The following is a 26846-nucleotide window of genomic DNA, read 5'->3' as shown; positions in this document are numbered from 1 at the left end:
AGGGCACACCCTGCAGCATTTTTCTAAAGCTTTTTTTAAATTCAGTACATACTGCGTAACATCAAGTCTTCAGGGTTTTAAATAATCAATCACAGAAATCTGAAGTTAATTTCCTTCAGGCATATTTTTCAAATGGTTATTGGTTGTTTATGAGCCAAGACCAATACTAATATACATATCAAATACTATATATTTTATAAATAATCTCTACAAATCATATTTATGTATCTACACACACACACGGTATATACACAAACACACCGGGGTGGGATGGGGGAGGAAGTCCTTAACTTACAACCATGTGTTCAACAGCAATCCAAAGTTATGGCAGACTTGCACCAAGACTGTGATAACTTTGTACCGCTGTTGAACACATGGTTGTAACTCAAGGACTAAACCCCCCCCCTCCGGGGGTGGGGGTGTATGTGCACATGTGCACAATCACCACTGCAGTCATGTGATTGCAGTCTGGTTGCTTGGCAAGCTATGCCATATTTATAACTAGTTGCAGTGTCTTCCTGTCATGTGATTTGTAACTTTTGCTGATTTCTGGCAAAAAAAAAATGATTCGCTTAACCCAGTGCTTCTCAATTATTTTCTGTCATGCCCCCCTAGGAAGAAGAAAACATTTTTCGCGCCCCCCGCGTGACTGTAAATAGTATCATTATTAAAAAAATAATGCGCACATCCGTCGGGCAACAAAGTAAGTGTGGACGGACGTCCCACACTAAAGATGGCTCCGACAGGCTCGTGTCACAAGGGTTTTGGACAGCCAATCAGATGCTCCCGTTGTTCTCTGATTGGATACAGAGACATAAACACGGGGCTTAGCTTGTTATGACAGTGTTTGCCAAGGTCAAACGCGCCCCCCTTTATGGAGCCTCGCGCCCCCCCTGGGGGGGGCGCCCCACTATTTGAGAAGCACTGGCTTAACCACATGATTCTTTTAATGACTGTGGTGACTTGGCTTTACAGGAGAAATGCACTGTCTGTCTGTCTATCTGTCTCTCAGTTAGCAAACCTTAGCTATTGATAACCATTTTGCACCCACTTTGGAGGTATCTGAAAACTGGTGATATAAAAAGAGGGCTGTTGTCTGTCCTTCCTTCCTTCCTTCCTTCCTTCCTTCCTTCCTTCCTTCCTTCCTTCCTTCCTTCCTTCCTTCCTTCCTTCCTTCCCTCCTTCCCTTTGAGGCAGTGTTCACTCTTGGCAACTATCCAGACAAGTCCCTGCAGTTTTCTCCTCAACATTTCTGAAGTGACTTGTTCCTGTCAACTTCTTAGGGCTGGGGGAAAATGACTGGCCCAAGATTACCCAGCTTGCTTCTTGCCTAAGGCAAATTTAGAGCCCAGAGTCTCCCAGTTTTCAACCTGATGCTTTTAAACCACTACACCAAGCTGGCTTTCCAAATTTTCTTTACAAGTTACATATTCTGACAATTAGTAATGTGAGAGTCAAGGGACTGGTGTATCTACCTATTATCGGCCTAATGGATAAAGTGCATCAATTTGGATCAGGGAGAAACGTCTCTTGCACAGAACATGTAAAACAGCGGTCACCAACTGGTGGTCCATGGACCACTGGTGGTCCGTGAGAAAATTTTGGTGGTCCACAGAAAAATTATTCGCATTTTTTATATTGCCCTAAATCAGGGGTCCTCAAACTATGGCCCCTGGGACAGATACATGCAATGAACATTTGTGCTGCTGCAGAGAGTCTCCCCCTTCGGGATCTTTTTGTGCAGGTCGGAAGGGACAGAAATTCTGACTTGGGGTCTGCTTCAGCCTCCTGGTGTGGGGCTTTGGGCGAAGGCTGGAGGGAAGCATTGCTGGTGGTGAAGAGCCGGAGGACCTTGTTCCCAGTGGGAATGCCTCATGGCCTGGAACTGGCTGACCATCTCAGCCCGTTGAATCTCTAGGTGCCGGTACCTGGCCTTGCACTCCTGCAAGTCTTCCCTCTGCTTGGAAAGCCTATGCTTGTAGTCCTCAGCAAGGAGCTTCTGCTGAGCCTCCTTCTTGATCAAATCCAATTTGAACTGAGCTGTTTTGCCAACTCTTTCTTGTGGTGGCTGCTTAGCTCCCACAACTGCTTCCTGTTGGGGCCTTGAGGAGCCCAGGCGGGAAGGCGAGGAGTGGCTGGGAGGGGAAGGGTGAGTAGAGGCTGGCGAGGCATCCCTCAACGTGAGTGACATCGAGTTGGCCACGCCCACCCGGTCACATGACCACCTAACCACACCCAACCAGCCAGTCATTAGGCAGGTCATATTAGTGGTCCGCGGGATTTAATATTATGAATTTAATGGTCCCCGAGGTCCAAAAGGTTGGTGACCCCTGATGTAAAATGTTAAAAATTATCCACATAAACCAGGGAAGGGTGATAAGAAACTGCATTGTAGCAAAAGATGGGAAATTCACTTTGAATGCCTTGATTCCAAATCCTGTCCTTAAATTTGGCCAAGGTTTTTATCACAGCCGAGGTTAGATATTGCAGGAGGAGTAAAGCTGTGATATGCCAAATATTTCCAACCTAAAACAATGGCTACACATTTATCTTTAGGGGAAAAAAATACAAAGAACTCCCCTAAGGAATTCCAATTTCAAAATCAAATTCATCTGGAGACACAGAAGTATCATTAACAGATTAACAGAGTTGGAAGGGACCTTGTAGGTCATCTAGTCCAACCCCCTGCCTAAGCAGGAAACCCTACACCAGGGGTTTGCAAACTTGGCTCCTTTAAGACTTGTGGACTTGAAGTCCCAGAGTTCCTCAGCCAGCTTTGTCTCAAAGGGAGACAAAGTCTTAAAGGAGCCAAGTTTGCAGACCCCTGCCCTACACCATTTTTGACAGAAGGCAGTCCAATCTCTTCTTGAAAGCTTCCAGTGATGAAGCTCCCACAACTTCTGAAGGTAACTTCTGTTCCATTGGTTGATTGCTTTTACTACCAGAAAATTTCCCCTTATTTCCAGATTGAATCTCTCCTTGGTCAGTTTCCATCCCTTATTCATCATTCATTTAGTCTAAGACAGTGCTTTAAAAAAAATACAAAGAACTCCCCTAAGGAATTCCAATTTCAAAATCAAATTCATCTGGAGACACAGAAGTATCTGTGTATATTGGCTGGATATATTGGCTGGAGTATTGGCTGGAGAATTCTGAGAGATGAAGTCCACATATCTTAAAGTTGCCAAGGATGAGAACCACTGGTCTAAGCAAATGCTTGCAATAAGAGTTTACCCTGTAGTGGATTCAAATTAAGTATAAGTAACTCTGATGTAACTGCACGGAGATATTGAACTAAGTGAATACTATTTTAGACAAGCATTGCACCTTCTCTCATTACTTATTTCCCCTTTCCTGGGCCTAGCTTCTTCTTCTTCCGTTTGCCTCTTTGCTATCTAACGCCTGTAAGGTAATCCTCGACTTACAACTAACCATTTAGTGATCACTAAAATTACAATGGACTTCCACTGGATGGTTCCTTGGAGAAGGAACGCAAAGACTATTAACAAAAGAGGAATTAAGTCTGGGTAAATAGCAAAGTGTGACTAAGAGATAAAGACTGTCCCATCTTGACTCTCTTTATTATAAAAAGGAGCAAAAGGGAAACACTTGAGTGATGTCAGCCCTTCTATGTAGGCCAGGTCAGGAAATAAGACACCACTAAAATTCTACTTTATTAATACAAGCTATGATACTAGATCCATGATGGCAAACCTATGGCACGTGTGCCACAGGTGGCATGCGGAGCCCTCTCTTGTTGCCAAGCTCAGCTCCACCGCGCATGTGTGCCTGCCTCCCACTGGCCAGCTGATTTTCAGGTCTCTGGAGTGGGGCGCATGTGGGAGGCGCACACGCATGCGCAGGGGGGGATCACACGTGCATGGGTGGGGGGAGCATGGGAGGTTGTGCGTGCATGTGCGAGGGAGCATGGGGGATTGCGCGCACATGTGCTGGGCAGGGGCACACAGGGGCATTGCATTATGGGTGCATGCACGCCCATAATGCAATGGGGGCATGCGCGACCCCTCCTGCTCCCCCCGCTTTTGGCACACGACGGCAAAAAGGTAAGCTATCACTGTTCTAGATTGACAATGTTTCACCTATCTCCCCCTTCCTCTTATATCAAGGAGAATCAAGGTGGGGCAATCTTGAATATCTACAGACCCCTCACATCCTGGACATAAACTGTTTCAACTGCTATCCTTGAAATGATGCTATAAGGTAGTGTTGGCGAACCTTTTCGGCACCGAGTACCGAAATGGGAGCACGTGCATGCTAGGAAGCCGAGCTTCCGGTTTCCAGCTTGCACATGCGCGCTGGTCCCCTGCTCTTCCAGTTTTCGGTGCTCCTGCAAGCACGAAGACCAGAAGACAGGAAGAGCAACGGACAACAGCTGGCGTGCCTGGAGAGATGGCTCTATGTGCCACTTCCGGCACGCATGCCATAGGTTCGCCATCACTGCCATAGGGCATTGCACGCCAGAACAACTAGATACAAGGACAGTTTCTTCCCCGCCCCCATGTCATCACTCTGCTAAACCACTAATTCCCACAACACTGTCAAACTATCTAGTAAGGCTATATTACTATTATTCTTCTCATCTTTCCTATTACCTAGCTCCTTATCTTCTATAATAGCTATAACTTTGTTGCTTGTATCTTACGATTTATATTGTTTTATTTAGTATCCTAGTATGCTTTATGTTGATTGCTTATTTAGTATCTCATGACTATCACTAAGTATTGTATCTTATGATTTATGTTGAATGCATTTTTACGATGACTATGATCATGATTTATCACTTACTGCTTGTATGTACACTGACAGCTTATGTACCAGAAACAAATTCCTTGTGCGTCCAATCACACTTGGCCAATAAAGAATTCTAAATTAACAGACACACAACATACCTTTTTCCAAACTCATTGTTGTGGTCTGCCATCAGCCTGCAGAGCTGGCAACGAAGTCGGACAGCGATGAGGCTGAGGTGAGGCCAGGGCCATCGGAGAGTGAGGTGTGGACTCCAGAGACTGATAGTAGTGAGGCAGAGGAACAGGAGGAGCCTGTTCCTAATGCATGCATGAGAAGAGCTGCCAGAAGGCAAGAGCAGCTCAAGCAAAGAGGATGACTCAGGAGTAGGGTCAAGAGATGATTGGCCCCTCCCATAAGGCTTACAACAGACCAGCAATGGCGTTTGGGCTTTGCCGGAAAACAACGTTGGTAGCTTCGTCTTCTGCTTCATCTACGTCTTGCATTTATTTTTGTGACTTCCGAATGTTTGCCAAGAAAGGCCTTCGGCAGTTTGCCTGATTGGACCAAGGTTTGCAATAAAACTGAGGAATTTGTGTTGGGAGGAATTTGTTTTAATTTAGTTGAACTACACTGAGAATGAAGTAATTCTCAGCTGTTCGAATAAAGTTTGTTTGCTTTTTCACGGACTGAGTTTCCTACTACCTACTTGGGCCTGGGTTACAACACTTATCTCTGTTGCTCTAAAACAGTCCATTTTCAGTTTCAGCACACACATGAATAGGGGTTAGAAAAGAAAGAGGAATATGATGCGTATCAGGAAATGTAAAAAGTCAGATTGACTCGTCCTACCTCAGTAATTTGATGGGTACTTTCTCTGATGAAATCTTCCCACTCTTTTCCAGACAATGAAAGCTTAAAACACTTATTCTGCAGGGCTTTCTGGAGAAGCAGACATGCCTGGGCCTGAAACAGAAATTTGGAGGGGGGGGAGAGGGGAGGAAAAGAAGGAAGATGGTGAGATATAATACTTTTTTCTCAAATAACAAGCAGAGAATTCACAGGGTAGCGGTTAAAAAAGATTCTTCGGAGCTTGTAGGAATGCTCACGAAACCTTTCGTTTGAGACACCTTAAAACAAAACAGCAGATGGATTGTCCCAACCGCACAATCCAGGAAAAGGTGTAGTTTTGAAGGATTGCAGACAAAAGCCTTTTGTTCCTTTGAATCTGATGCATTGCACAGTTCTAGAAACGGGCCAAATTTCTCAAAATACCAAAAGACGCAGTTCAAATGTGTCCACGGTTATTTAAACCTCTCTGCAACTAGGTTTTCATACCGAAGTGAAACCCTAAATACCTTTGCCATTATTTCTGATATTTATCAAAAAGGCTTAAAGAGGCAGCCTAATTGGTCACAGGACTGCCGTGGGACACTAATTGCGATATTGCTTTGCTCTGCATTTTTGAGCAAAACTGCCTCATTTATGCTAACAGTATTCAGATCAAAGCTCAGTAATATTTTGCATTGCGTAGTTCTCCAAATTTGAGTGCTCTCTCTCAGCCCAACCCATCTAACAAGGGTTGCTTGTTGTGGGATAAATAGGAGGAGGAAGGTGTGTTAGATACCTTTGCCTTCTTGAGTTATTTGTAAAAAAAATAATAAAGGTGGCACACAAATTAAACAAAAATAAGCGCTTAACATTTTGTGAGATAGTTATTGACCCCAAAATTTGCAGAAAGATGAGTATCAGTGAAGAAAAATATAGCTAAAATCAATGTGGCCGCATGTGGAAATGGAAAGGAAGTATGAGCAAACAAAGGAAAACCAATCTCTTTCACACAAAGGTGTCAAACTCAAGGCCCGTGGACCAAATCCAGCCCGCAGGGTGCTTAGATCTGGCCTGTGGGGCCGCCTTGGAAACAGCAAAGCTCTGGCCCACAGTGCCTCTGCCAGCAAAACAGAGCTCGGGCAGGGGCTCCATTTTCTCTGGCAAAGAGTTACAGGAGGCCATCGTGGCTGAAAACGGAGCTCGGGAGTCCGTTTTCACTGACAGAGCGGTCAAGCCACGCCCAGCCTGGCTATGCTGGTCAAGCTGGCCACGCCAATTCTGGCCACACCAACCCCGGCTCCCCAAGGTCAAACACAACCCCGATGCAGCCCTCAATGAAATCTAATTTTGACACCCCTGATCTAACATCTATTAACATGCCACTTACTTAAAGAAACATTAACAGAAGTAAAGCATGAACGAGAATAAATACGATGCTTAGCAAACGGTTCAGCGCCAAGTAGTGAAGAAGACAAGGATATGAAGTGTCCCCTTGACTTTTTATTATACTTCTGGATAAATGAAGTAAGGAATTATGCAATTCTTGAAGGTCTCCGAGTTTGGTTATTTTCAAGTTCAATGCTGAACTAAAGAAACACCCTTGTATTTTATTTTGTAAATAATGTTAAGCAGTAACGGTAGAAGTATGAACGGACATGCATTTTTGTATACAGGCAATCACGAGCTGCTGGTGGGGAACCCAAATAGTTTGCTGCAGGGGTGAAATGTAAAATTTATTACTACTGGTTCTGTGGGCGTGGCTTGGTGGGGGAGTAATGTGACTTGGTGGGCGTGGCTTTTTGGGGGTTTTTGGGGGTTTTTTTGTTAAAGCATTTTTTCTACAACCTGTTTGGCCGAAAAACCTCTTCGGCTTTTAAAAGGTTCTGGCGATCTTGCAACTCAGCTGGGATCGTCAGAACCCTTTAAAAGCTTTTTTTTTACATCAAAAGCTTTTTTTACAGCAGAAAAAATGCTTTTAAAGGGTTCTGATGATCCCAGCTGAGCCACGTGATCATCAGAGGCTTTTTTTTTTACTTTTAAAAGCATTTTTTCAGCTGAAGAAAAAATTACTTTAAAAGTAAAAAAAACCCCAACCTCTGATGATCGTGTGGCTCAGCTGGGGTGGGCGGCAGGGATTTTCGCTACCGGTTCTCCGAACCACCCGCTGCCATCGCTACCGGATTGGGTGATCCGGTCTGAACTGGGAACATTTCACCCCCGGTTTGCAGTGAAAGTTAGATAAGCTGTAAGATGGAATGAGACTTCCTGTTATGAAAGCCAATACATCCAAGAGCAAAATCATTGCATTTGACAAGACAAATGAGGTGAAGAATTGCAAAGTATGTACCAACGGTAAAAAAAAAAGGCAGGACAAATCAAAAAAGTGTGCACATTGGTACAACAGCAAAACCAGTACAATGGGTGGGGAAAATTTTAAAACACGCCGGTGTGGGTAAGAAAAGCAATAAATAGTATAATCAGAAGTGCAAACCCTGCGTAGAAGAACATATCGCTGCTCACTTTGTTCTACGTTGGGTGTAGACTATTAAAAATGAGGTACTCTGCAGCAGTCTGGTCATATAGACCCATGATGGCGAACCTATGGTACGTGTGCCCAAAGTGGCACGCGAAGCCATGTCGCCCGCCATGCGCAGCCTTGCATGTTTGTCTTCTGGGATTCTGGCGCGCACGCGCGTGTGACGATCAGTTGTCCTTTGTGCGTACGGCAGTACCAAAAACCGGCCTGCTCGTGCGCACTGGCCAACTGATTGTTGGGTGCACACCAGAACCCAGAAATTTGGTTTTTCCAAGAGCGTGACCTTGATGAGTATGCGCGCGACACTTCCGTGCGACGTATTCAGCACTCGGTGCTGAAGAGGTTCGCCATCACTGATATAGACCGAGGGAATGCAGATTGAGAATCATAAGAGAAGACTGACTGGGTTAGGAGGAAGGAAAAGACTGAGAAAATGTGGCTGGATGAAGTTGAAGTTGATGGGATCCTTTGAAAAGGCCAACCATTTTGAAGAACAAAGGGCAAAGTAGTGATGTATTGGTATGTTAGAAGCAAAGTTGGTTTTTTGAAAGAACTAAAAAACATGGAAAAGTATTAGGAATGAATGGGGTTGGTATAAACCAGATTTAGCAATGTTTCCTTTTCTTTTTTGCGTCTCAAGCCTTTAATTCTTTCGCCTTACTATTTCCGGCTCATTTCAGCATTCTGCATCAGGTTGCTTACTCCAAAAATCCCTACGGGCATGAATGTAAGTAACTTGATTTAGCACAGCTTTCAGCAAATGACTAGGCTGATTAACTTCTATTTATCCATTTTCCTGAATGGCACTGACATATCCACCCGAAGCAGAAGCACACGTTACACCAATGCAGAATTCTATGCTGTTCTCTGAGAATATTTCAAAAGCAAAATCTTAGCCTTTAAACAAGTAGTCCTCGGTTTGCAACAGCTCATTTAGTGATCGTTCAAAAGTTACAAAGGCACTGAAAAAAAGTGACTTATAACCGCTTTTCACACTTACGATCAGAATAACGGAGGTGGAAGGGACCTTGAAGGTCTTCTAGTCCAGCCCCCTGCTCAGGCAAGAAACCCAATGTGCCCTTTCATGCAAATGGTTGACTCTTCTTAAAAACCTCCAGTGTTGGAGCATTCAAACTTCTAGAGGCAAGTTGTTCCACTGGTTAATTGTTCTGTCAGAAAATTTCTCGTCAGTTCTAGGTTGATTTTCTCCTTGATTAGTTTCCATCCATTGCTTCTTGTCCTGCCTTTAGGGGCTTTGGAGAACCCCTTTGTGGCAATCCCTTGGATATTGGAAGACTGCGATCATGTCACCCCTAGTCCTTTGATCATTGCAGCATCCCCATGGTCATGTGATCAAAACTCAGATGCTTGACAACTGACTCCTATTTATGACTGTTGCAGTGTCCCGGGGTCATGTGATCACTTTTGTGACCTTCCAACAAATTAAGTCAAAGTCACTTTCAACCGTGTTACTAACTTAACAACGGCGCTGAAGGTCATGAGGCAAAACTCACTTAACTGTCTCAATTAGCAACAGAAATTTTGGGCTCAGTTGTGGTTGTAACCTGTAATGGCCCTTAGTGAACTAGTTCTCATTTTCATGATGTGCTAAGTAAATCATGGGTGGGCAATTTGGGAGGGTGGGGGGAGATCTGGAGATGTTTATTTAATATTCTGAAGAGGCTTGAAGGCTCAATGTTCCAAGTGGCGATGGAGTAGTTTTGACATTTTTCTTCATTCTCTTATTAAGCTACACTAAAGTTCTCTTCAGGCTTACATAACATTTGTCATGCATTTTCTGTTTCAACGTGGCAGAAAGTCTCAAGCATATTTAGAAGACGATCTCTGGCAGCTGAGGAGAAGTAGCTTGGGGCCAAACACCCATCCAAAAGGAGTCCAAGCTTCACATGGTTCCAATATTTCCTCTTCCACAATTGGGAGGAGAGGGTTAGCATGCTTGGACTCGTTCCCCCTCCCATCAATCCTACAAAAAACAAGCTTTGTCAACTCTCAAGATCAGTGTTTCTCAATCTTGGTAACTCGAAGATGTGTGGACTTCAACTCCCAGAATTCCCCAGCCAGCATGGGAATTCTGGGAGTTGAAGTCCACACATCATCAAGTTGCCAAGGTTGAGAATCTCTGTTCCAGATGTTTTGCATCACGCTTTCCATGACCTACAGCCACCAGTCAAGCTCTCTGAAGCTGATAAAGAGATGAAGAGTCCAAAATAATGTGAGTGATACAAAGGACTTAACTGTGGTTTAGGGTCGTGTGTGAATCTGCCTTTCTGGATGTTCATGCTGGAATCTCCATAAAATCAGGAGGAGGAGGAAATAGGAATCTCTACATAAACAATGAATGTTCCATCGAACTTTATAGACAGTTTCAACCCAATTTCTCAGCTACACTTCATTATCTAATCTAGCACTGTCTTTTAGAACTCAGAAAGCTCAAACTGCCCAAGGAGCAGTTAATAATTCTACAGAGGAATTATTGTGTCTGTCATCTGCACCTCTATAATTGTCTGGTTTGGTTCTGCAGAACCTTCTGCAGACTTCAGAGGATAATTAGAACTGCAGAAAAAACAATTACTATCAACCTGCCTTCCATTGCGGACCTGTATACTGCACGAATCAAGAAGAGAGCTGTGAAAATATTTACCGACCCCTCATATCCTGGACATTAACTGTGTCAACTACTACCCTCAAAACAACACTATAGAGCACTGCATACCAGAACAATTAGACACAAGAACAGTTTTTCCCTGAACGCCATCGCTCTGCTAAACAAATAATTCCCTCAACACTGTCAAACTATTTACTAAATCTGCACTACTATTAATCTTCTCATCGTTCCCACCTCCCATCTCCTTCCACTTATGACTGTATGACTGTAACCTTGTTGCTGGTATCCTTACAATTTATACTGATATTGTTTCCTGATTGCTTATTTGTACCCTATGGCTATCATTAAGTGTTTTTTTTTTATTTGCATTTATATCCCGCCCTTCTCCGAAGACTCAGGGTGGCTTACACTATGTTAAGCAATAGTCTTCATCCATTTGTATATTATATACAAAGTCAACTTATTGCCCCCAACAATCTGGGTCCTCATTTTACCTACCTTATAAAGGATGGAAGGCTGAGTCAATCTTGGGCCTGGTGGGACTTGAACCTGCAGTAACTGCAAGCAGCTGTGTTAATAACAGACTGTCTTAGCAGTCTGAGCCACCAGAGGCCCTTATGTACCTTATGTTGTACCTTATGATTCTTGACGAACGTATCTTTTCTTTTATGTACACTGAGAGCATACGCACCAAGACAAATTCCTTGTGTGTCCAATCACAACTTGGCCAATAAAAAATTCAATTCTATTCTAGATTATTATTTTTAAAAATGTAAAACAGCACTGGTTTGTTTCCAGCTATGAGCAAAAATACACTGCCAATGAACCTGATGGCTCTTATTATACATAGGAGCCAATGATCGATTTTTCATCTATGAATATATCCAAATGATAATTTTTATTTTTTTTTGGAAACCAGAAGTAATAGACTTTTACTAACAATCTTTCTAATCTAACATGTTTATATGAGTGTCAATTCTCAAAACCACCCAGCTAGCTTGGCATCAGAATATACCAGGGTGGGAAAGGGTGTTCCCTACAACTCATTTGCCAAAAGAAAGCGGTTCATCCCCCCACCAAACAAATGTAATTAATGAGGACAGAAATATGCAAAAGAAGGGGGAGAGAAACCCCAGGAATTGCTTGGCAACAACTGTGGAATCAACATCAGATTAATTTGGTTCCTTCAAAATATATATGTTTTTTTTTAAATTAATCTCCAAAAGTGAACACTACCACAAGAGAATAATTATGGAAGCCATAGAAATAGAGAAACACCCCCATAACATGAATAAATGTGACGATACCTCCCGCTTACCAAACATTTGGAAACTAGCACTAGTCAAGAAACGAATCCCAGCTACAAAAATTGACACCAACACATGAGAGGACCTCGAACTCGGAACCAGACCAGAACCCAAAATGCTACTTCCCACACAAACATCCACACATGACAAGACCTCGAACTCGGAACCAGACCAGGGTCCAAAATGCTACTTCCCACACAAACATCCACACATGACAAGACCTCGAACTCGGAACCAGACCAGGGTCCAAAATGCTACTTCCCACACAAACATCCACACATGACAAGACCTCGAACTCGGAACCAGACCAGGGCCCAAAATGCTACTTCCCACACAAACATCAACCCTATTAACCAATTAGCAACACAGCCAACCAATCAGCTTGCAACAGCTAGGCCAGCAATTCAAAAAACTCCATTAATCAATCAATATGTAGCAACACAGCCAACCAATCAACTTGCAACAGCTAGGCCTGCAATTCAAAAAAACACCCCCCCACCAGTATTTATAGAGAAACAGCAGTTAAAATCCACACTTTGTTCACAAAAGAACAAAGCCAAACCCTGAAGATGATGAGTGAGATCTCATCGAAACATTGCCTACCTACCAAAATCTGCATACATATACCCGTGAAAACCTACGAAAACACAAACACACACACACACACACACACACACACACACACACACACACATATGTTTTCTGAGGTTTTCACGGGTGTTTGTATGTAGGTCTTTGGTTATTCGGGTTTTCTCCCGCGTAAAATTGGAAGTGTCTTGGCGACGTTTCGACGAAGTCTCATTCGTCATCTTCAGGCTTCAGCTTCGTGCTTCTGGGAGCAATGTGTGATTGCAGCTGTTTCTTCCTTTTTAACTGCTAGTGGGGGTTTGAACTGATTGGGTGGGAGCTTGGCCGTGCTCTGATTGGATGGGGGTTTTTTGTGCTCTGATTGGCTGGGGGTGTGTCCTGTTTGGGTGGGGGCTTGGTTGTGCTCAGATTAGTCTGAGTTGCGGGGGGATTTGAGCTGGTGAGCTGCATTGCTGTTGTTTGGCTTCGTGGTCGTGGTCGTGCTACATCTTCATCGTGGGTGTCAGTCTGCTGCATGTATGGATTGGAAGGATTTGAAATGGCTAATGCTGCAGCTGCGGTCTGGCTTCTGGTCCTTGGTCGTGCTTCATGTCACCACCACACATCCACCCAGAAAGCAGACCCAAACCCACACTGATCATGAAGCAAGATAGGTCTCCTATCTTGAGCAGGGGGTTGGATCAGAAAATCTCTAAGGTCCCTCCCAGCCCTGAAATTTTCAAAACCTTGAGTGACAGGTGACCTGCACAATGAATCTCATGTTCCATGCCATTCCTTCTTTTCCTTGCAAGACACCTTCTACAATGTTCACCTTACTTTTTCCCTTTTTCTGGACATCTGGGGACATTCCCAAACAAAGCCCTGGGCTACTGTCACCTAGGATTTTAATATTCTAAGAATGTCTGCGAGGCCCTGGGAAATTCTGTAAATATAGAAGTTGCTAAAGGCTGATGTTCTGCATTGCAGCAAACTAGTTTCCCATGTATTCATCTATTTCACCTGAAAGAATCTTTTAGAAAAAGGTGGGACAGAAACTTGGTGGGCATAAAAGAAATATCTATAAATGATTATGCAGGTAATCCTTGATTTACGATCACAATTGAGTCCAACATTTCTGTTGCCAAAAGACATTTTGTTAAGTGAGTTTTGACCCATTTTACAACCTTTCTCGCCATAGTCGTTAAGTGAATCACTGCAGCTATTAAGTTAGTAACACAGTTATTAAGTTGTGGGAAGCCCCCACCCTCCAAGAATGAAATATTTTGGGAAATATTAAAAAAGGCAGAATATTATATTTCCCCAAAGGAGAAACGGAGAAACATGTTTTTAGAGGCAGAAAGCAGCCCCCAGTCTTTTTTTAATAGCCTACAGCAGATGCCAGCAGTTAAGGAGATAAAAAGTTTATTGAAAGAGGAAGCTAACTATTTGGATGGCTCCATTCATAAGCAAAGCGAACACTGCAGGCAGGAATCCATTCACGACAAGATATTTCTAAAACTCCTTGCAGCAAAGTTTGACAGTTAACAAAAGCAGAATGGTAGGATTCGTATAGCAGCCCCTCAACCCAAGATCCAGCACAGGTTGAAAGCTATTAGCCAGAATAGGAATTGCCCAACACTCTTTCAGAACACAAGCCCCTTCATTGCATAACCACCATCACCCCAGCAGCATTTCAGGACCTGTATAAGAATCCTGGAACTCATCTAGTCATTTGGTCAGCTGCCCCAGAGTTGCATGTGTTTGATGGTTCTGCTTCATCATGAACTTTCTTTCTAATCAACCTCCATGTTGTTTCCAGCGTCTTTCTCCCTTCTTGGAACTGAACCAGATGGATTGCAACCTTCATAAATATGAATCACTTGCCCAGTCTCTGAATTTTGATCACATGACCCTAGGGATGCTGTAACAGTCATAAGTGTGATTAACTGTCCTAAGTCCCTTTTTTCCATTGTAACTTCGGTCACTAAAGAAGTTGCAAGTTGAGGACTACTTGTATATGAGTTTAATCCATATGCTAGGACAGGCTTTCCAAGCCTCGGGTCCCCTGGATGTGGTAGACTCCCAACTCAACTGAATCCAGAGCCAATGTCCATGTTGGCTCAACGTCTAGGAGCTGCAGTCCCATTACCTTGGGGAGTACCAGATTGTGATATACCAGAGATTAAAACTTTCCAGTCCTGAAACAATTTGTTTTGCATATTTTTCCAACGTTTGTTTGAAAAGATCTCCTGACAGACATTTCAAAGAGCTTCACTAGATCCACTAATGAGAACAGAGGACTCATCGGAAAAGACCCTGATGTTGGGGAAAAATTGAAGGCAAAAGGAGAAGGGGATGATAGAGGATGAGATGGTTGGATGGTGTCATCAACACGAGGAACATGAATTTGAGCAAACGCCAGGACACAGTGGCGATCAGGGGAGCCTGGGGTGCTATGGTCCATGGGGCACAAAGAGTTGGACAAAACGAACAACAGACCCATGTCTAAAATCACAAAGTGCTCAAAATATTGTTCAGTAAGTCTGAGCTTTAATACAAACAGGTCCCCTCTTATGTGTTCCCAATATATCTATATATACTTTATATCCTGTTTGAGAAGATGAGAGAAGGCCAACTCCGCTGGTATGGACATGTCCCAAGAGCAGCACCTTCCACTGTTGCCAAGACTGCCTACCAACTAGAAGTCAATGGCTGGCAACCTCGTGGGCGTCCAAAACAGAGATGGCAAGACACCATCAACAAAGATATGCAAACCATGGGCCTGCAACCTGAAGACGCAGCTGACCGTGCAAACTGGCGTTCAATGATCTGAAAAGTAGACCCTTCACTTGCGGGAATATGCCAGGGAGGAGGAGAAGGAGAAGGAGGAGGAGGAGGAGGAGGAGAAGGAGGAGGAGAAGGAGAAGGAAGAGGAGGAGGAAGGATGATGATGATGATGATACTATTATTATTATTATTATTATTATTATTATTATTATTATTATTATTATTATTATTATTATTATTTATTAGATTTCTATACCGCCCTTCTCCCGAAGTACAGCCAAAATAAAAACAAACAATACAATATACAATTAAAACAAGAATTAAAAAACTTATTACACAATTAGCCTAAGACTTTAAAACATTTAAAATTCTAAAAACCCATTAAAATTCATAATATAAAGTTAAAAACCAACAAAATTTAAGCCAGCCCTGCGCGAATAAATAAATGTGTTTTCAATTCGCGGCGGAAGGTCTGAAGGTCAGGTATTTGGCGTAAACCAGGGGGAAGTTCGTTCCAGAGGGTAGGAGCCCCCACAGAGAAGGATCTTCCCCTGGGGGCCGCAAGCCGACATTGTTTGGCGGACAGCACCCTGAGAAGTCCCTCTCTGTGTGAGCGTACGGGTCGGTGGGAGGCATGAGGTAACAGTAGGCGGTCCCTATATATCCTGTTTGTCTGTAATGGACTCAACGTGGTTTCTGAGTTCCAGCAACAGAGATTATCGGACACGTTGTCTTGTCTCTGCTGTCCCTTGTGGCCCTTTGCCTGATTCTCTGTCAGCTCTGGTTGTTATGCCACTGTCGTAAGGTTGCCCGAGTATTTGCTTGAACGTAAGATTGCATTTGTTGCAAATCCATGCCAAGTTGTTTTTCAGGCAAGAATGGAACACAACATTCCACAACCATTACAGTTTATGACTGTAGAACCATGTTCATCTCGTTGTCTTTAATGCACCATTATTTCTTCTAATATCCTTCTCAGATTATCCAAGAACATACTGTCCTTTTAAAGCGAAAAATCTGTTACAAGCCTCCCTTTCCCTTGCTCTCCGCCAAATTCTATTGCCAAACTCATGTTAGCTCACCCTATTTATCTCCTCAATTCACTCATTCCCAGATAATTGGCTGTCTTCATCTTACAGTTTCTGCAGTAATGAATCAGAATAGGGCTGGAAGAGACCTTGGAGGTCTTCTAGTCCAACCCCTTGCTCAAATAGGAGATCCTATACCATTTCAGATAGGTGGCTGTCCAGTCTTTTCTTAAAAACCTCCAGTGATGAAGCACCCTCCAACTTCCGAAGGCAACTTCTGTTCCATTGGTTGATTATTCTCACTGTCAGAAAATTTTCCCTTATTTCCAGGTTGAATCTCCCCTTGTTTAGTTTCCATCCATTATTCTTTGTCTGGCCTTCAGATCAGTGGTGGGTTACAATTTTTTTTACTACCGGTTCTGTGGGTGTGGCTTGGTGGGCATCGCATGGCTTGGTGGGCGTGGCAGGGGAAGGATACCACAAGATCTCCATTCCTTCTCCACTCCAGGGGAAGGTTACTGCAAAATCCCCATTTCCTCTCGATCTGCTGGGACTCTGGAGGCAGAGAATAGATGGGGGTGGGGCCAGCCAGAGGTGGTATTTACCAGTTCTCCGAACTTCTCAAAATTTCCGCTACTGGTTCTCCAGAACTGGTCAGAACCTGCTTAAACCCACCTCTGCTTCAGGTGCTTTGGAAAATAGCTTAACCCCCTCCTCTCTGTGGCAGCCCCTCAAATATTGGAACACTGCTATCATGTCTGCCCTGGGAGAGAACGTCTTCATTGCCCTCACTGTTAGGCAGTTTCCTTGACTTCCTCTCCTTGATTAGTTTCCATCCATTGTTTCTTGCCTTGCCCTTCGGTGCTTTGGTAAATAAGTTGAACCCCTCCTCTATGTGGCAGACCTTCAAATACTGGAATACAGTATTTGTCCCTGCTACTCCTTTTCTCTAGGCTAGCCTACTCCAAATCCTGCAACCGTTCTTCATACGTTTTAGTCTCCATGCCTTTAATCATCTTAGTTGCTCTTCTCTGAACTTTTTCCAAAATAACATCTTTTTTTGCAATGTGGTGAACAAAACTGGATGCAGTATTCCACCTATTCAGCAGGGACTATTCACTTAGCTGCCCACAATGAGCAAGCCCACCCTCCCCATGCTAACAGCATCTATTGATGAGATAAGCTCTTCAACCCCTCACAGCTGAGCAATCTTTCTTGTCATTCTCCTCTTCCATTTCTCTTCTATCAAATCTCACTTGCAAACTCTCATCAGTTGTCCTTGTTCACATACAGGTAGTCCTCCACTGACAACAGTTTGTCTCGTGACCATTCAAAGCTGCAACAGCAGTGAAAAAAGGGAACCGTGATCATTTTTCACACAACCGTTGCAGCATCTGCATGGTCACGTGATTAAAAAATTCAGATTGTTTGGTAGCTGACTTATATTTATAATGGTTGCAGTGACCCGGGGTCATATGAGCTTGATCCACTACAGGGCTGTCAAACTCACGGTCCATGGGTCAGATGCACCACGTGCTAGCCACACCCACTCCCGGTTTAGTGATTGGGGGGAAAGTTGCAATATGTCACGTGATGACACCGTTATGACAGGAGTTTGACACCCCTGATCTACCTTGTGCCCAATAACACAGGAACACCGATTTAGTTACAAGCCAATTCAGAACTTTTTCATCAATTTGTCTCTTCTTGGTAGATGCTTGGAGAATATCTTTGCAGGTCTGTTTTAAATATCTGATTGTTGTTGTTGTTAGTTGCGAAGTCGTGTTTGACCCATCGCAACCCCATGGACAACGTTCCTCCAGGCCTTCCTGTCCTCTACCATCCTCTGGAGTCCATTTAAGCTCACAACTACTGCTTCAGTGACTCCATCCAGCCCACTCGTTCTCTGCCGTCCCCTTCTTCTTTTATTTATGTATTTATTTATTTATTATTTAAATTTGTATACCGCCCTTCTCCCGAAGGACTCAGGACTTTTGCCCTCCATCGTTCCCAGCGTTAGGCTCTTCTCCAGTGAGTCCTACCTTCTCGTTAAGTGGCCAAAGTATCTTGAGTTTCATCTTCAGGATCTGACCTTCTAAAGAGCAGTCAGGGTTGATCTCCTCTAGGACTGATCAGTTTACAAATATTCTCCATGTAGTTTCAGTGAAGGCTCTGACACTGAGAGGACAAACCAGCAGAAGTCTACTCAAAATGCAATATATTCTCGATTGCCAGTGACATCTTGATGTAAAATGAGGGGGTGGACATACGGCCTCTTGAGCAATTTTCCTTAGAGGTCCTTTCAACCTGTAAATGACCTTGTAACCAAGTAAATACGTTTTCCTAAAGTCCCTGATTGACGGATTCAGTGCTCCTCCCACCTCCAATGTTGGTATAGATTCTTGTCAACCTCATATCATTTTAAAAACCAGCTCTCCAGGCTTGAATATAATTCTGACAGGTTACAGAGATTATTCAGCTGTATAGCAGTGGTGGGTTTCAAAATTTTTTACTACTGGTTCTGTGGGTGTGGCTTGGTGGGCGTAATATTGTTCGGTGGGTGTGGCTTGGTGGGCATGGCAGGGGAAGGATACTGTAAAATCTCCATTCCCACCCCACTCCAAGGGAAGGTTACTGCAAAATCCCCATTTCCTCCGAATCAGCTGGGACTTGGGAGGCAAAGAATAGATGGGGCGGGGCCAGTCAGAATTTTTACTACCGGTTCTCCAAACTACTCAAAATTTCCGCTACCAGTTCTCCAGAACTGGTCAGAACCTGCTGAAACCCAACTCTGCTGTATAGGTACCTGTAGGCTACCTGGACACGTTCATAAAGTGGATTTTATCTGTTAAGAGACAGGTTAGCTATGCTTCAGTGAGCAATTATTCCATTCTTCTTCTTTTTTGCTCCAAATTCTCATTACGCTTGGCAATCTGTGGCCATGAAGATAAGACTGCTTTGGAAAACCTTATCTAAACAAAGACAATGAAATGAAATGGTACAAATGGGCATAAAAGATAGGCTATACATCGATAACAATAAAAACAACACAAGTCACAGCAATATCCTGAGAGATAAACTACAGGTAGTCCTCAACTTAAAACCATTCCATTTAGTGACTGTTTGAAGTTATGACGACATTGAAAAAAGTGACCTATGATAATTTTTGCACACTTACAACCATTTCAGCATTCTCACAGTCATGTGATCAAAATTCGGACGCTTGGCAACTGGCATTTATTTAGGAACATTGCAGTGTCCTGGATTATGCCATCCGTTTTGTAAACTCACGTTTTTTTTTTCCATGTATACATCCGATCTAGACTTTGATGACTCTCTGAGTCATATATGTTTGTGTATGTGGGTATATGCGTAATGGTTATCTTTTGAGAGCTGAATGCAACGAAATTTCATTTTAATGTATGCTGATTAGTGTACATTTATAGTGACAATATTCTGTTCTATTCTGTTCTGTTCTGTTTTGTTCTGTTCTATTCATCACCGTTTTGCAAATTTCTGACAAGCAAAGTCAATAGGGAAACCAACTTCGCTTGATAACGGTGTTACTAATTCAAACAGCAACAACTTAACAACTGTGCAAGAAAGGGTTTAAAATGGGGCAAAACTCACAAATGTGAGTTTTAACAAATGTCTCACTTAGCAATAGAAATTTGGGGCTCAGTTGTGCTCATAAGTCGAGGACTACCTGTACTGTACTGGGGGCATTCCAAGAAACTTCTAGAAGCCACTCAAATGGGGGAAGGTTTGCTAGAAACATTACAAAGAACAGGTTTATGGGGAGGGGAACCACAAGTAGTCCCATAATGGAGCCCGCCCATCATGGTTGTAAGTCATGACAGTTGTATTTTCCTTTTTTTTTTTTCCATGGTCATTAAGGAAGCACTGCAGTCATTAAGCAAACCAATGGTTTGCTATGGGTGCGATTTTGCCAAAAATTGGAAGTGCCGTTTTCAACAAAGCCATCATAAAATGTGGTCACATGAGCACAGAACACTGCAAACAGCTATAAATGTGGCTCTGTTTCCGAAACCATGTTTGGTCACATAACCTAGTTGGGGTGATAATTAGAACTTCAAATGTGGAACGTAAGCAGCCCCCAAGATAAGTCAGTCATAACTTCAAATGGTCACTAAATGGCGGGCCAAAAGTCAAGGACTAACTGTAAAGCAACAACATTTGTCTTGCTAAAGAGTAGATAAACTAATGTGACACAAACATAATCACCTGCCAACTATGCTTTCTCACCGTTCAGGATGAAGCGAGAAATCTTTATGCTGAAGAACAAGCAGACATAAATTGCAAATTACATTGGAAGAACGAAAGACACTGTAGAAACATCCATATGAAAAGAATGAAGGGTGATTTGATTATCCATTTTTATGAGAGCCCAGTTGTCCTTCATCCAACATCAAATTAGTAACAAGAAGTGAGAATTTTATGGAACTTAAAAAATAACAATTTTATTATAGAATAAAGTATCTTGGATTACAGTTGATCTGCTAATAATAAATTTCAGTTTTAAGAAGCCAAAAGATTCTTTCTCATCCCTAATAACATCTTTATGCTTGTATTTCATCCTAAAATGCAAACGCATGTGTACAATCTTTAAATTGTGAACACTGAATCTGAAGCATACACATTAAATTATACGCTGCAGTCCAATTTTCACTGATCCTTAAATAGGGTTGATTAAGGTTACATTAGGACATGCCTGGAACAAATTTCTCCCCAAATCTTACTTTTTGTCAACCTAAACTGATTTTCTCAAAAAAAAAAAGAACTTCCTTTAAGAAAAAGAGATTCAATCACGATCAATTTACAGTTTATCAAGAAGGCTAGATTAATCTTCTATGCCTAAATGAAATTAAAATATTTTCGGTTCTAATAAAATTAATGTGATAATGACAGGATTTGTGATACTTTTTTGTGAATGAACCTTATTTTTATTGTGCGCGCACACACACAAACAAACATATGCACACATCTCATTCATGTATGGTTTGTTCCGGTAACCCACTTATCATCAGATTGTCCTGGTTACCCAACATGTGATGCAAACCTTGTTAATCCAGGGAATGTTTGAGCTGGCTTGATTCTCCTAGTTTGCATCACTCTCATATTTTGAGGTTGGCGGGTGAAGTGTTAAGGGGTCTTTACTCATGGACCACTACTGGTAAGGTAGGTGCCAGCCAAGATTTGAACTTCCAACTCCCACATAAAATGCAGCGCTCTAACCACTACGCTATCCAGCCACTATAGTAGTAGACTAGTAGTATAGTAGACAAGCACCAGAAGACGGTGGTAATAGATGTAGTGGTGCCAAGTGACAGCAACATCAGGAAATAGGAGTAGAAGTAGCTGGAGAAATGCCAGGACCTGAAGAGGAACTAGAGAGAATGGATCTTGACAGACTTGAATCCTGGGCCCTATCTAACAAAATAAAATTCAATGTAGAGAAAAGTAAAGTCTTACACTTAGGCACGAAAAACCAAAACTATACATATAGACTGTTATAGACACATATAACAACAGAAAATTTGGGCTTAATTCTAGTCATAAATTGAGGACTACCTGTACAGTCTTAAGTCAAGGACTACCTGCAAAGGGTCCATTCCAATGGGAAACTAGGAATCAGTTCCAGGTACAACTTTTGCATAATTTATTTTAAGAAGGTCTTCAGATACAAAAACCAAAAATACACATATAGGCTGGATGGAACCAGGTTTAATAGCAGTAACTGTGAGAGGGATCTTGGAGTCTTAGTGGACAACCAATTAAATATGAGCCAACAGTGTGCGGCAGCAGTCAAAAAAGCCAGTACAATCCTAAATTGCATTAATAGAGGGATTCAATCAAGATCAAATGAGGTACTAATACCATTCTATAAAGCCTTAGTAAGACCACACCTAGAATACTTCATCCAGTTTTGGTCACCAGACTATAAAAAAGATGTGGAGACTCTAGAAAGAGTGCAGAGAAGAGCAACAAAGATGATTAGGGGACTGGAGGCTAAAGCATACAAAGAACGGTTACAGGAACTGGGCATGGCTAGTCTAGTGAAGAGAAAGACCAGGGGAGACATGATAGCAGTGTTCCAATACTTGAGAGGCTGCCACAGAGAGAAGAGGGTCAAAAGGTGTTTTCCAAAGCACCTGAAGGCCAGACAAGGAATAATGGATGGAAAATGAACAAGGAGAGATTCAACCTGGAAATAAGGAGAAATTTCCTAACAGTGAGAACACTCAATCAAGGAACAGAAGTTGCCTTCAGAAGTTGTGAGAGCTTCATCACTGGAAGCTTTCAAGAAGAAACCGGACTGCCATCTGTCAGAAATGGTGTAAAATCTCCTGCTTGGGCAAGGGATTGGATTAGATGACCTGCAAGGTCCTCTCCAACTCTGTTAATCTGTTATCTGAGGATGTGAAAAGTAAAGGCCAAAGGGGTCCCAGTGGTGGAAGGAGCACTCGGAGCTGTGATCCTAAGCTGGGAGAGGGTCTTTCAACAGATCCCAGGAACCACATCACATCTCTAGTAAGCTGCAATGCTAAGGAACAGCTAAGATGCATGTAGACCTTGACGTATAACTACAACAGGGCCCAAAATTTCTGTTGCTTAACAGGAATGAATATGAATGAATGAATGAATATTTTAATTTGTATACCGCCCTTCTCCCGAAGGACTCAGGGTGGTGAACAGGCAGATAAAATACAGATACACACAATAGTTAAAAACATCCCTTAAAAAACTAAATTAAATTTGCCCAAATGTTAAAATAACACACTCCCCCATAAAATTACAAAACTTTAAAAACCCATCAAATTCACTTAAAATTTAAAGATAAAAATCAAGCTAGTCCAGCCATACGAAATAAATAAGTTTTAAGTTCGCGGCGAAAGGTCCTAAGGTCAGGTAGTTGTCGAAGTCCGAGGGGAAGTTCGTTCCACAGGGTCGGAGCCCCCACAGAGAAGGCCCTCCCCCTGGGGGCCGCCAGTCGACACTGTTTGGCTGACGGCACCCTGAGGAGTCCCTCTCTGTGGGAGTGTACCGGACGATGGGAGATAGAGGCCGGCAGTAGACGGTCCCGTAGATAGCCCGGTCCTAGGCCATGGAGCGCTTTAAAGGTGGTAACCAATACCTTGAAGCGCACCCGGAAAACAACAGGTAGCCAGTGCAGTCTGCGCAGGATAGGTGTTATGTGGGAGCTCCGAACCGCTCCCTCAATAACCCGCGCAGCCGCATTCTGAACTAGCTGAAGTCTCCGGGTGTTCTTCAAGGGGAGCCCCATGTAGAGAGCATTGCAGTAGTCCAGGCAAGAGGTAACGAGAGCATGAGTGACTGTGCATAAGGCATCCCGGTCCAGGAAGGGACGCAACTGGCGGATCAGGCGAACCTGATAAAAAGCTCTCCTGGAGACGGTCGCCAAATGATCTTCAAAGGACAACCGACCATCCAGGAGCACGCCCAAGTTGCGTACCTTCTCCATCGGGGCCAATGACTCACCCCCGACAGACAGCTGCATCTGCAGCTGACTGTACCGAGATGCCGGCATCCACAGCCACTCCGTCTTGGAGGGATTAAGTTTGAGCCTGTTCCTCCCCATCCAGACCCGTACGGCTTCCAAACACCGGGACAGCACTTCGACAGCTTCACTGGGGTGGCCCGGGGTGGAAAAGTACAGCTGAGTATCATCAGCGTACAGTTGGTATCTCACCCCAAAGCCACTGATGATCTCACCCAGTGGCTTCATATAGATGTTGAACAGGAGGGGTGAGAGAATCGACCCCTGCGGCACCCCACACATGAGGCACCTTGGAGTCGATCTTTGCCCCCCTGTCAACACCGTCTGCGTCCGGTCAGAGAGGTAGGAGGAGAACCACCGATAAACGGTGCCTCCCACTCCCAACCCCTCCAACCGGCGCAGCAGGATACCATGGACAGTGGTTAAGTGAGCTTTGCGATCCATTTCATGATATTTCTTGCTACAGCTGCTAAATTAATCACTGCAGTTATTAAGTTAGTCACATGGCGGTTAAATGAACCTGGTGTCAGCTTTGGAAGCCATACTAGGCCGGAGGCTTCCACGCTGCCACTTTCCCATGTGTGGGAAAATAGGAGGGGGGATTTAGTAGAAGGGGCCATTAGACATAATAACATTCTTCCTGCCGGTCAAGGTCAGGCCAAGACTGCATCTGGAGAAGGAGTGGTCAAAGTGAAGTCTTGAGATGGGACGATTGGAGCATGTGACTGGCAGAGGGGTCAAGGGGGTGGTGATTTTGGAGTTTGCCTTACTGAGGGAAAACCTGGATCCCCAGATTCGGAATTTATTCAGTTGTGCCAGTTTACCTATGCTAGTAAAAGAAATTTGAAAGATGTTTGCTTCTGAGTCTTTTCTGCAGGAGGAGGTTTTCTGGAATGCTGACACCTGGCTTCCTCACTCTCTTCGCTTGTCAGATTGCAAATGGTGGATCACATAACCCTGGAACACTGCAATAATCATAAATACAGGCCAGAGGCCAATCATCCGAATTTGGATCATGTCACCACGGGAATGTTGCAATACAAGCATGAAAAACGGTTATGTCACTTTTTATCAGTGCTGTTGTAACTTCGAACGGTCACTACAGGTAGTCCTCAACTTACAACCATTTGCTTTAGTGACCATTCAAAATTACAATGGCAGGGGAAATAGTGACTTTTTTAGGACCTTTTTTCACAGTTACCACTTTTCCAGCATCCCCATGATTATGTGATCAAAATCCAGATGTTTGGCAACTGGTTCGTATTTATGACAGCTGTTGTGTCCCAAGGTCGTGTGATCATCTTTTACGACCTTCTGACAAGCCAAATCAATGGCAAAGCCAGATCCACTTAACAACCGGGCTACCAACTTATCAACTGCAGTGATTCACTTAACAACTGATGCAAGAAAAGTCATTAAATGGGGCAAAATTCACTTAACAAATATCTTACTTAAAACAACAGAAACTTTGGGCTCAATTATGGTCATAAGTTGAGGACTACCTATGTACAAATGGTCGTAAGTGGAGGAGTACATGTACTGTGCAGAACCCTTAATTTCCCAGGTCTCTAGTAGAAGACCTAAGATCGAGGATGATACAAGACCAGCCATAGGGGTGAAAAGGGATTTGTGTCTAAAAAATTAAATAATTGGCAGGCTTCAGATGTACCAGATGACTTTTTTGCCATTTTATGTACAACAAATGCTGACATTCTAAGACTGAAACAGAAGGTTAACTGAATCAAAAAAGCAACTAAGAGAAACAACATTGGTTCTCCTGAATTTTAAGAAGAGAGACAAAATGATCTATTGGCTTGCTGGAAATTAAAATAGCTTAAGCGCTCGTCTGGTCTGAAGCCAGAGTCTTTCCCATTTAGCAGGACTTAACTCTTTTCCATCTTGTCTAGCGTAGGCGGCTTCCTTAATAATAGGAAGAGAGAGAGCTAATTAAATATGGAAAACAGGAAACTAGAGCTAAGCTCTCTTCGGCTTTTTAAAGACTAGATATTGTTGCTCTCTAGGATTTGAACCTAATGTACTCACTAAGAAATAAAAGAAGCAGCATAAATTGTACATTCTCTGGAACCTGAATTTTTATACCAGTAATTTAATATTTCTTTAAAACACGCCCTGAACCTTTTAATCTTAATGAATCAGGATTTCTCTGGCTATAGCGCAGAGTATGAAGTCATCTTCTAATCAGTTATTGATCCGTTTTCTATTTCAAGACATTCTCTGTTTACCCCATCACTCTTTCTGCCAGTTCCTTTGGTCAACTGACCCTCTGTAGTCACTAAAGGCTTGCTATGAGAATACATCACTATTGGTGCCATATAGCTTAACACATGAGGTGATTTTTAATCACATGAGGTAAATCCAGCCACTGTGGTTTTTAAAAGAACTGGTTCAGATAACAGAATAACAAAGCTAGAAGGGATCTTGGGGAACCAACCCCCTGCTCAGGCAGGAAACCTAGTACCCAGTATTAGTAAAGTTAATCAATATTGGATCATTCAATAAACCATGTTTAAATAAACCAGTTTAGCACAGGGGTGCTCAACTGAGTTCTGTAGCCCACTTGTACGGCAGGCCTCCCATACTCAAATTTTTTATTTTATTTTTTTGCATTTATATCCCGCCCTTCTCCGAAGACTCAGGGCAGCTTACACTGTGTTAAGCAATAGTCTTTTTTTTATTATTATTGAAAAAGTTTTAACAAGCAAAAACATTTTTTCCCCTTTTTTCCCCCCTCCCCCCACAAAACCCCCTTCCCCCCCCCTTCATCCCCCCCCCCCCGGCTTCCTGGGTCAATCACAAGGTATTGTTATACATAAACCAATAGAGTAAAATTTTCCCTTCTAATCCAATTAACCTC

General features: G+C 43.1%; 1 protein-coding gene across 1 annotated transcript in view; it reads right to left on the bottom strand.

The window, feature by feature from the left end:
* MYBBP1A (MYB binding protein 1a) overlaps nucleotides 1–26846 on the bottom strand; it is a 100080-nt gene that overhangs the window by 9454 nt on the left and 63780 nt on the right. The window contains exon 24 of the mRNA XM_058164340.1: nucleotides 5602–5715. Coding sequence (XP_058020323.1) covers nucleotides 5602–5715 — 114 coding nt within the window. The remainder of the gene's footprint in view (nucleotides 1–5601; nucleotides 5716–26846) is intronic.

Source organism: Ahaetulla prasina, chromosome 1 (genome assembly GCF_028640845.1).
Source record: "Ahaetulla prasina isolate Xishuangbanna chromosome 1, ASM2864084v1, whole genome shotgun sequence".
Lineage (NCBI taxonomy): Eukaryota > Metazoa > Chordata > Lepidosauria > Squamata > Colubridae > Ahaetulla > Ahaetulla prasina.
This window is presented reverse-complemented; position numbering and strand designations above follow the sequence as displayed.